Source organism: Haemaphysalis longicornis, unplaced genomic scaffold (assembly GCF_048455015.1).
Source record: "Haemaphysalis longicornis isolate Haplotype H1 unplaced genomic scaffold, Haemaphysalis longicornis Haplotype H1 scaffold_4, whole genome shotgun sequence".
Lineage (NCBI taxonomy): Eukaryota > Metazoa > Arthropoda > Arachnida > Ixodida > Ixodidae > Haemaphysalis > Haemaphysalis longicornis.
The window spans coordinates 51,518,261-51,529,963 of NW_027526361.1; the positions used below are offsets into that span (position 1 = coordinate 51,518,261).

Sequence of the window (11,703 nt, forward strand, 5' to 3'; positions counted from 1 at the left end):
GGTTAGTTTGAAACGTGTGATGGCGACGGCGCTACAGCGCGGTGGTGTAGCAGAGAAACCCCGGGCCAACGCGTCCCTGCGCCCAGCGGAGCTCCGTGCAAGTCGCCGGAGAAGCGCGAGCTCCAGGAGACAGGTTTCCCAACCTCCGTCACAGGCCGCTTGGAACTTGTTTCGGCTACACTACGCCAGGTGCAAACGTCGTCTCCCCGGAGCTACTTTGAACGACGGTACCTAGTGCCTACGAAGCATAGGACTGCGCCAAGGTGATTTTAAAAGCTTAGACTGCTTATTTGGATCACACTTAGACAAAGAAAAATTTTAGTGCAGTTGGCCTTTAAGAGATGCTGAGCACGAGATCGCGGGTTCGATTGCCGGCTGCGGCGGCCGCTTTTCTGATAGAGGCGAAATTTTTGCAAGAACAACCGTGTGTACGAGATTTCGGCGCACGTTAAAGAACCCCAGGTGGTCAAAATTAATCCGTAGCACTCCACTACGGCATGCCTCATCGCCTGCGTTGCGTCGGCGCGTTAAACCCTACAATCAATCAATCAATCAATCAATCAATCAATCAATCAATCAATCAATCAATCAATCAATCAATCAATCAATCAATCAATCAATAAATCAATCAATCAATCAATCAATCAATCAATCAATCAATCAATCAATCAATCAATCAAGGCGTTAAAAGAAGCACTCAAACAAAATTTCAAAAACCATTTGATACATCCGTGTAGCCCCGGTAGACAAATTTACCATGAAGACGAAGAGCTAGAATTGCGATAAGGTTTTGCGCTTTATCGCCTCGGCAGCGCAATTATCTAATTTAAGCGTTCGTAGTTTTTTGCGCACCGGGATTAAACGTCTTGTATTTCCCCTTGCTTTTACTGACTTTAATAGTCCGACTTTAAAAGCAGCGCTCCAATCTTCAGCTTTTGAATTTGCGCTCTCCGTTGGCATTGCACATGAAACAGTGTCGTCTGGGTGCGCCGTAAACCCCGGGAATCTACCCGACCCGTTCTCCGATAACGCGTAGATAAATTATAAGAATGCTCATTGTGCTCTTCAGTGATAAAGCCCAACAGGTGCCTTCACAAGCCCGTAATTTCGGCTTGTATTATCTTATTTTTTGTTCGAGTTCATTATTTTCATTGACTTATTGTTCTAGTTTTACAATGCTCATTGTGCTTTTTCGTCAGTGATAAAGCCCATCAGGTGCTTCCACAAACCTGTAATTTCGGATTGTATTATCTGATTTATTGTTCCAGTTTAATAGACCCCGTGTGCTTCAATGAAGCGGCATCAGCCGACGGCATCAGCGAAAATGTCAGAAGAGCAGATAAGGAAAGCCTTTTAAAGATAGCTGAGCGGGCATGAGGCTTACTTTCACAAGCCCGTACGGATCTGGTAAGTTTCCTCATCGAGACGAAGAAACAAACTAGGCCTTGCGTCGAGATAAGTGAAGTAATAGTGAGGTCCATCGCCTGGGCCATGCATCGTTGTTTGCGTAGACATTTGTCTTTTGCTGATAACGAAGTCACGAGCTTTACTGTTCTAACTGAAAAAGGTCGATAACCATCCGCGGCTTGCGAAATACCCCTGGTTGGGCTTCAAAGATGTATGAACATCGCTGGTTTGATCCCTTCTACAAGTTCGAGCGACGGTTGTTTTATATGGAGTATTTTTTTCCGGAATACGTGGTTGTAGGTTAAGAAATGCAACACTAAGCGCTTTTCCCGAAAGGCTTTTCCTGAAAAGCGCAGCAGAAACAGGCTTTTTTGTACAGTATGTGAGAGGAAAGCTTATCCGCAATGAAGCCATAAACTACTTCTAACTTTCAGTGCTGGGGGTTTCGTGCGCACTGCGAAAGATGCTCGGCAGCAAAAATCGAATAAGGAACTTCTATGCTTGCGATAAGGAAAGTAGCAAGCTACGGGGATCTGAAACGTAGATTAAGCCTGAGCTGCAGTACGCCGCATTGCCAGACTTCAAAGCGGAGAAAAAAAGGCTTGATATTTTTCTCGGAGCAATCCGCTCGGGGCGTCAAACGCGAAAGATAGCCTTCCGAGTGAGGTTGCCAGCAGGCAAACCAAGGAGTCGACACTTTTAGCACGTGGCGTGAAATTTCTGTTCGGTTTTGGCCTATTCCCTGTGAATGTCTTTGTGTGCACATCTGAGTATTGGCCTGGGCCAGTTTTATTTCTTTGATACGAGATGGCCCTCTAGAAGAATTTAGCAACAAACTGTCCCGTTCCTTGTTTTCCAGTTGCCTTAAAGGGCATGAGTGATGTGTAGGGTCGTGCCCATAGCAATGGGGCAGTTTTTTGTTACCTCGGATGACTCTTGAGATTCACCAATCATGGTTCGGTTGCTACCATGTTATCATGTTGCGGTAAAATCTGTGGGCCTAGGTAAAATATTTTTCTACCTGGTGAACTCTTTATGACAGACCACAAATATTATATATACAAACCAATAGTAGTAATTAAATATTAACATGAGCCGTGATCGAAGGATTGTGTTTTTTGCATGAAAAAAAAGGGGTTGTGAGTTAAGTAACCAGTATTAGAAACCATCTTCGTCTTTCAAACTTGCACTAAAGCTAACCATGCAGGCACACACGCACGCACACTCAGAAATTTGAACATTTGCTGGATATTGCAAAAGGCGAGTTATGCCGAAAATTGCGGTTTTGTTCAAACTACGTTCATTCTTGCCGGCGATGAGTGTCACCTACTGTCGCAACTTCACGCGGTATCTTTTCTCGTTGTTGCGAGTAACTGAGAACAAAGGTTGTTTTATATAAAAAATCCGCACATTAGCCTTTTTTTTACTAAAACGAAGTCGCGAAGTCGTTGCCCGATGCGAACCCTAGTTTGAGAATCCATGTTGCAACTGATACTGACAAGCAGGGGTAACTGATAAAATAAATGGGTCCCACTCACAAACCCACATGCGTATTATCATGGAATTTTTTTAGTAACCTAAAGCACGCGAAGAGTAGCCGTTGGTTGTCACACCTTTCTGTTTAACCAAAGCTACTCCGTTTCTAACTGCTTTCATTCTCAGAAACCTTTCCACCGGTCTTATTTTATAACTACTGTATTATACACTCACTCAAGGCAAGTTACTAAAATAAACCTGGTCTTGAAAAAAAAATTGACTTACTTGCTCTCTTTATCAATGTAGGTAAGCACCACTTGAAGCCTTCCAAGGGTAATTTTCAGGGGAGATTTAAGGCGATTCGTGCGGTGGACAGTGGCGTTGTGTTCCGCCCCTCAAGTTACGGAAGGGAAGAAGCTGGAATGAGGCACGGGCGTACACGAAGGCGCAGAGTTGAAGTATTTGATGTAGGCCTGCTTAGGTGTTTTGATGGCGGAAGAAGTAAGGCTCCTCCGGCGATACCTATCAAAAGCGGCTTTACTGCTGCATTGCGTTTTTATTTATTTATTTATTCAAAATACCTTACAGGCCCGGGGGCATTGGGTAAGGGGGGCAAAAACAGCAGATAAACAAAAAATAACAATAGAAATTATACAAAAACTAGATATATAATACAGCAACACGTCAGTGAAACAAGAAAAAAAGAACATGATAACAGCTAGCAAGAGTGGCAAGACAATAAGAACAATCAATAATAACATCTAGTGTGGTAGCCGCAACCGCAAAAAAAAAAAAAAGAAAGAAAAAGGAAAACATCATGGTGCTAACAGAAAGGATTGCCAGCGTTCCTGTTTGGTGGTTTCACATGTAAAAATGCTTGTGCAGCTGATGACGGAATGTTTCTGGGTTAGTCAGCGATACGATATTATCAGGCAGATCGTTCCACAACCGGATAGCACGTGGGAGAGCAGATGAATTGAAAGAGTTTGTGGTGCCGTAGATTCTGGTGAAGCTGCGTTGATTAAATAATCTGCGTGATGTGGAAAGAGGGGTTACAGTGGATAATGGGGAGGGTCTGGAACGATTAATGTATTTGTGGAACATGCATAGAAGCGCGATTTGCCGTCGGATATGCAATGATTCTAGTGAAAGATTATGTTTTATTTTTGTTATGCTTGAACTGAAGTCATATGATTTGGATATAAACCGGGCTGCGCGATTTTGTACGGCTTCTAGTTTGTCAACTAAATAATTTTGATAGGGGGACCAAACTGAGGACGTGAATTCTAGTTGTGGTAATACAAATGTTTTATAGGCTAGTTGACGAATGTTAGACGGAGAAGCATGCAAATTTCGGCGTAAGTATCCTAATGATCGTGAGGCTTTAGCACATATGGCGTTAATGTGGGTGGACCATGAAAGATTTGCCGTTAGGAGCACGCCTAGGTATTTATATGTTAGTGCCTCAGAAACTAAATGGTTGTTCAGGAAATACGAAAAGTTAGAGTTATTGTGTTTTCGGCTAAAGGATATTTTCTGGCATTTAGTTAAGTTTAAAGACATTTGCCATGTGTTACACCAATCGCAGATAAGGTTTAGGTCTTTTTGAAGCGTTACGTGGTCAGTGGGGTCATTTATTTTCCGGTAAATTATGCAGTCGTCAGCAAAAAGGCGCATGCAAGATGTGACGCGTGAAGGCAAATCATTAATAAATATTAAGAAGAGTAGGGGACCGAGAACGCTGCCTTGAGGCACACCAGAAGTGACTGGGGACAGCGGCGACGTATAATCATTTACTACCGTGAACTGTTCCCGCATAAAAAGAAAGTTACGCAGCCAAGATAATGTTAAAGAATCTAGTCGAAGGGCGGACAATTTAGAGATTAAACGGCAATGGGCGACACGATCAAAAGCTTTAGAAAAATCAAGAAAAATACAGTCAGTTTGCAAGTTATTGTCCATGTTATTGTGCAAGTCAGTGGTAAATTCAAATAACTGCGTGTCACAAGAAAACCCTTTTCTGAAGCCGTGCTGGTTATCAAAGAAAAAGTTATTGGTTTCGAGGTGAGAGTAAATGTTAGAAGCGATAATATGTTCAAGCAATTTGCAACATATGCACGTTAGTGAAATAGGACGGTAGTTGTCGGGTGAATTTTTATTTCCAGATTTATGTATTGGCACAATTTTAGCCGTTTTCCAGTCGCTCGGCAACTGTCCGGATGATAAGGACTGCAAGAAGATGTGGTACAAAATCTTACTTGAAATAGACTTGGTATTTTTTAGTATTTTCGAATTAATATTATCAACTCCTGCGGAGGTAGATAGTTTAAGGTTATTTATAAGACATTCAATTCCTTCGGCAGTTATGGAAATTGGTTGCATGTATGGACAGTCTAGGTCATCAAAACAAGGAACGCTGGAATAATCTTCTCTAGTGAATACTGATGAAAAAAAAGTGTTAAATACTATGGGGCAGTCACTTTCAGGAATGGGAATGTGCTCATCATCATGTAATACGATCTTGTTAGTATCGCGCGGGGGGGATATTTCTTGCCAAAATTTTCTGGGGTTAGTTTTTAGGATAGAAGGTAGGTCATTTGAGAAGTATTTATTTTTAGCAGTAGATATGGCCAACGAGTAATTTTGCAGACACTCTTTGTACTTCTGCCAGGCCTCCTTGGTACCCGAGCCTCGGGCGCTTTTGTATAAGCGTTTCTTCTTGTTTCTTTGTGCATGAAGAGATCTACTGAACCATGGGTTAGCTCTATCATTTGAGATGGATATGAGTGGCACGTATTTCTTAACCAAAGTAGATATTTTATTTCGAAAAAGCGACCAGTTAGTATCAATCGAGCGACTTTCAAAGGAGGGCATTAGTTCTGTAGTATAGAATATCTCCAGCTCTTTGTTCATTTCATTGTAATTCGCCTTGTTATAGTCGTAAATTTTTTTTACATTGAATCCGGGAGGTGGTAATGGTAAGTTAAGTGTTATAATGAGCATGTTATGATCACTGAAACCATCTCTATTCAAGACAGAGTCAACGCTTTCAGGAGAACTTGTAAATACTAAATCTAAAATGTGGGATCCTCGGGTGGGTTCATTAACTACTTGGAAGAGATTGAAATCTAAAGTAATATTGATTAGTTCTAAAGAATCGCGACAGGACGATGATAGATGAACCCAGTCAATGTCCGGGAAATTGAAATCGCCCAAGAGATACGTTTCATCGGCAGCACATAACTGGGTAGCCGTAGCCACACTCGTGCGCAAGTCATTGAGAAAGGAAAACGGAGAATTAGGAGGGCGGTAGCAAACACCTATTAGTATTTTAGTGGCACCCATTAAACAAGCAACCCATATGATTTGCGTTTCTTTCTTCGTTTTCGTCTCTTCATCGTTGGGCGCTAACTACTCCGACATGCAAACCGGCGAGACCTTCTCCTTTGCATCGGCGTTCCCCGTGTCTGGGATGCTGCAACAGTATACCCACATGCCATCAGGTTCATCTGTCACTCATTATGACGCCAAAGCCACGCACACTTCGCTAACTTTTGCCCCGCTGCAAGCAACGTGCATTGTGGTACCGCACAGGACTTCTACTCTAGAGACCCCGGTTTGATTCCATACAAACTGAACGCACCCAATTATCTTTTCAAACTTATTTCTTTACTATATTAATCCAGAAATAAGCTTTAGCACAAATTCCGACATTTTTGTATTTGTTTGTTTCATTCGGTTCCGTTCATGAAAACTCCTGTTTCATTCCTGGCCGCGGCGGACGTTTTTCTGGTGTTGGCGAAAAGCAAAAACACCCGTGTGTTCGAAATTTCGGCGTACGTTGAAGATCCCCAGGTGGTCAAAATTGATCCGGAGCCCTCGACTACGGCGCGCCTCATCGCCTGTGGAGCGTCGGCGCGTTAGACCTTACAATTAATCGAAAACACCGGTTTCCCTCGCAATGGGGCGTCTAATGCTTTCGCGTTAAAGAACTCCCGACGTTTACCGCCAGCCCATGAAAGCACGAACTGGAGACGTTCCACGTGCCAGACGCTCGAAGTCATCAAGTATCTCTAGTCTAATCGGAAAGCCCGCTGTTTACCTTAGTGTCGGGTTCACTCGACGACGATCAGACAAAGGCTGGCGATAGCGCCCGTCAGTCGCAGGGCCAGATGAAGATCGCTGGCCGCCAGGAAGGGCGCTGGAAAATCCCCGTCTCTTCTTTTCGCGGTATAACTAGCCGAGCTTGCGATAAGGACTGATTATAGATGAGTCCACTTAAAGCAGGCGTCGTTACATCAGTGCTTCTTGCGCCTCAGCATCATGACGATGCAACACCAAAAGACTAGCTAGAAAAGACTAGGAATGGGAGGAAGGGGGGACACTTGATTGTGAATGGCATCAGGTTGGTATTGGCGTCTTAAATGATCGTGTAAAACAAGAAGACCTTCCCTTAAAGGCAAACATTTTCTCAGCAAATATTCGGAGTCGTAGCTGCTTATAGTATTATTAGCATGGCACTATGCTTACATTATGTTGTGTCTGATATACGTATGAACTGGTGACAGCGCATAATTGCGTTGTTACGACGTTTACTCATATGCCGTCTGCTATGACACGAAAAAAGAAAATTCGGAGGCAATGAATGGGCTTGGGCAGCGTAAGACAGAAAGAGAGAGAACTATCATTAATGAAACTGGCGATGTCAGCCGAGCTAAGCTGCCTGGCTTGTTACGCCAGATGAATTTGATGACGACGATGATTGTAATGATGAAGAGGAGCACATATAATTTGAACTATTTAAAAAGTTTTATCAAGACTTTTGTCTTTTAGGTACGCCAATAAGGCTTTCGTAGCACAAGAGGCACGTTTGGAAGAATTCCAAGGACCTAACACGCTCCTCATTTCTTGTCCTACGGAGAGCGGCCGGCCCAGAGACGCTGCTAGAGACACTCTTTGTGTATGAAATAACGCACAATCACAGATGAGGTGTTGCAGATCTTCGCGCACATCACACTGTGGGACAATGGCGAAGTATATTGGTTGGTTTTATAAGAGAAGTATTGCGTGTAGGTGACATTCAACCACATACAGTGGAGTACGGCTTCATCGTGCTTGGATAATCCAGGTGGCATCTTAAAAATTACAATGTGGGTCGACAGAGTAGAAAGGCGCGTAATCATGGGATGCGTCTGCCCGAATCGATCGCTGCATGTTCCATGCCACACTGGATGCAAGTGCTGGAGCATCCTTCCGAGAAAATGGTACCGGTATTCTTGGTCCACGTTGGTCATGCGCTGTGGATGCTGCAACATCCGCCTTCTGACTTCACATTTCCAGTAATTCCGCTATGGGCAGCGAGCCACTGGAGTGCTGCTTGATGGTGCGCCTGCAAAGCTTTATGATGCAAAGCATGTACTATCGCGCTCACTATGACATACAATGCTCATTAGTATTTACGTTTTGTACAAATTTTGTTTGGTACCGGGGGTTAAAAACGAAGAATGCACTAGGAGAACGACTTCCTAATGAATCAAGCGTTATACTAACGTATAAGCCCATAGTCATTGTTTTGACGATGTCATCGTCTGAATACTAATTAACAGTGTAGGTCTTAGTAAGCGCGATAGTACATCGAGCACAAGCTGATCTTGTGGGAAAGACGCCAGGTATTGCAGTGCAGTCCAAGAGTCCGTACAGATTTCCCACACGCGTTCAGGCTGCTCGATGATGTGAGCCAAGGCCAGCGACGTGGAGGTCAATAGAGGTTAATTTCGGAGAGTCCTTCGTCCTGCAGTAGACCTAAATAGGCTGTTGTTGTTGACGATGATGATTATTAACATGGATGTCCTTGCAAAAGTGAACATTGGGAACACCAAATTATTTTAGAGTTGTAGTTACAGTTACAAACGAATGGGGCGATTACAGAGCTGTGATTACACAATTACACTGAAAACGAAAAACACAAAATAGGAGGTAAAATCACATAAACGTGAGCTAAATTGACCAAAGATGCGTGCGTTAGCAATTCTTGATCGCATATATGTGTAATTCTCTTTTTTTTGTGCGTAGGGTAAACGGTTCGGATGAATCAGCAGCAAAACAACCGAAAGAAAAGCTTCTCTGCAGCGATCGTAAATGGTGGCTTACACCCGCCGCGGTGGCTCAGTGGCTAAAGTGTTGTGCTGCTGAGCACGAGGTCACGGGTTCGATTCCCGGCCGCGGCGGCCGCATTTCTTATGGAGGCGAAAAGCGAAAACGCCCGTATGTACGAGATTTTGGCGCACGTTAAAGATCCCCAGGTGGTCAAAAATCCGGAGCCCTCCACTACGGCGTGCCTCATCGCCTGCGTTGCGTCGGCGCGTTAAACCGTACAATCAATCAATCGTTTATGGTAGCTTCTACTATCCAAATTTGCGCCTTAAGTTAGTGACGCCCCGCAGCAGCATGTGGATCCCGTCGCGATATCTATGGCTTGAAGCAAATACTTTGACGCTTTAACTGGCGGTGCGTTAGATTATAATAGTTTTTCGCCACTGTTAGATTTTTTTTAACGTGCCGGGGTTTTGACAGTTATGGTACTTTGCTTTCTTTTTCAAGCACAGACAATGAAGACCGCCTTGGGAACAATTTTAATGCTGGCCGGTAAGTATGTTTTTCACTCTCTGTGAAATGATGTGGCGGTGTAGCAAAACTTGCATTATTCGATCTCCGCACTTTTATATTTTCGTTTGCCTGGTAGTGATAGCAGAACGGAAGCCTAACAGGTTTCCCTTTCGGTAAAGGCACCTTGATACGTTACGGTAGGTTGAACAGCTTTCAGGCCCAAGTCGAAAGTAAAGCCCTCCTCCTCGTTGCAAAAATGCAGCAGTTGACTTCTCCGCTAATTGAAGGCTAACAATCGGTAATAATTTACTTTCAACACATGAAGAAAATGCGATTCTACCAATTTATGGGCATGTGTATGCGGGAGAAACCATTCGGGGCATATTCAAGGGGATGCCAGAATGTGGCAAGACGACGGGTATAATAAATGTGCAAGAAAAAAAAAAAACGACCGTCTGTTTTGTCTAGATGGCATGTTTACCTTCTCCAATAACCCTGAGCACATATCTAAGGAGTTGATAACATCTGCATCACGAAAGACAAAGAATCATGAGTCATTCGACTCTGTGAGCGTGGATAACCAGCGGAGCTTTTAAAAGAGTAAGCGACATAGAAGGGAAGCAGAATTAAAGGGAATAGTACGAGCGAATTCTACTTCCCTTGAGGACTGACGGCGACGGCGGTTATCCCGAAGGAACGCACACACATACACGCACACACTTCTATTCTGACTTTACTTGTCTGGAAAATGGGGCCGATTTTGTGCGTTGTCCATGTCACCGCCGGGATCGTAGCAGCGATAAAACGTATTTTTTCGTTCTTCCAGGCAGCTTTTGCGCAGTCGGTGCGATCAGCGCACCCGACTACATGCGCCAGGTCCTACTCGGCATTCCCAGCGTGATGCCGGAGCCCAACAAGGTCGACCTAAGCGGGTTCAGCATCCATGAAGTAGGTCTGCGCATCCTCTTCGACTCAGCCTCCGTTGCCGGCTACAGCACGGTCACGGGCCAGGAATCGTGCTACCTCGACGGAGCCAACGAAGTTCGTTGCCAGCTCACGTACCCCAGGCTGCGCCTCAAGACGACGAACACGGTGATCGTGCTCAACACGGGCCCGATCCACCTGAGGGCATTGTCGTACTTCTACAATACCGGAGCGTCCGTCAGAGCCGTCAAGAAGGACGAGGGTAACGTTGACGTGACCGTGGACTTCACCGTGCCACCTCCGGACATGAGAGTGACGCCATTGGAGGGTCGACACTTCTACGACTACGCCATTCTTAGCTACAGCAGAAACATGTCGGACGCCCTGAAGATATGGGGCCAAGTGTACCAGCAAAAGCTCACTGAGTTGGCCACTAAGGTGCCATTTCCGACTTCTTCGAGGTCCTGAAGACTCCCGATGGTGTTCTTTCGGTAAAATAGTATAACTGCAGCTCTTGTTGCTCTTCACGTTTTTTTTTTTGTATTTTTGACCAGCACCCCAGACAGCATAGACTTGAATCAAGTGGTTTCCGGGAACAACGTTGATAATGCTCTTCAAACATATATTTCACCGAAATCAGCTCGCACGCCGACTCGTCGAATAAAAATATCTAGGCTCTCAACCATGCCAGTGTAACGCCTCATTAATTTTACAGTTGGGCTGTTTTCGGGTTACTTTTCTATTATTACTATCCTATACTCTATCGTTCTGCCCAAATAAAGACTCCTTCGAGCATTCAGAATCCAGCAAATTAATTTCGTTTAAACTTGTTGCCATGGGTAAATCCGGTGTGGTTCCTGCCCCCAGGGTGACGTATTTTTTTGCGGGAGCTTTTACCCCTTGCTCAACATTAGTGTATATTTACAAAATATATTTGCGTCATACTCGGGTCAGTCCAACTCAATATTCAAGCCATATCATGAACAAATTAATTAAGGAGCCCACAGAATACAGCAAATCCTTGTGATTGTTGTATACATTATAAGGAAGGGTTTCACTCACTGGGAACGAACCAAGCATTGCGAAATCGATTGTCTGTGGATATTCAATTATAGCTCACAGAGGTTTTGTGTCAGAGCGATTTTTTCTGTTAGCAAGGGTAATGGAAAAATATGCACAATATCTCGGAAGTTATTTGGAACTTACATAAGCGCTGGTTGGGAAAGCTTGGCTGAGAAATGGCAGTGCAGGGAGTTCCTAACAACTTCCGGCTCACAGACCAGGTTGTCA

At 44.2% G+C, this 11,703-nt stretch overlaps 1 protein-coding gene across 1 annotated transcript; it reads left to right on the plus strand.

The window, feature by feature from the left end:
• The first annotated feature begins 1,304 nt into the window (after positions 1 to 1,304).
• Positions 1,305 to 11,095, plus strand: LOC144178686 (uncharacterized). Its single transcript, XM_077706706.1, has 3 exons — positions 1,305 to 1,407; positions 9,484 to 9,528; positions 10,316 to 11,095. Exons 1-3 carry the CDS (start codon positions 1,374 to 1,376, stop codon positions 10,879 to 10,881), a joined length of 645 nt encoding a protein of 214 aa, XP_077562832.1. The 5' UTR covers positions 1,305 to 1,373; the 3' UTR covers positions 10,882 to 11,095.
• The last annotated feature ends 608 nt before the right edge of the window (positions 11,096 to 11,703 follow it).

Coding starts and splice junctions, on each gene's coding strand:
- LOC144178686 (XM_077706706.1), top strand. CDS start 1,374: ATGAGGCTTACTTTCACAAGCCCGTACGGATCTG. Junction 1,408..9,483: donor CACAAGCCCGTACGGATCTG/GTAAGTTTCCTC, acceptor TTCTTTTTCAAG/CACAGACAATGAAGACCGCC. Junction 9,529..10,315: donor AACAATTTTAATGCTGGCCG/GTAAGTATGTTT, acceptor TCGTTCTTCCAG/GCAGCTTTTGCGCAGTCGGT.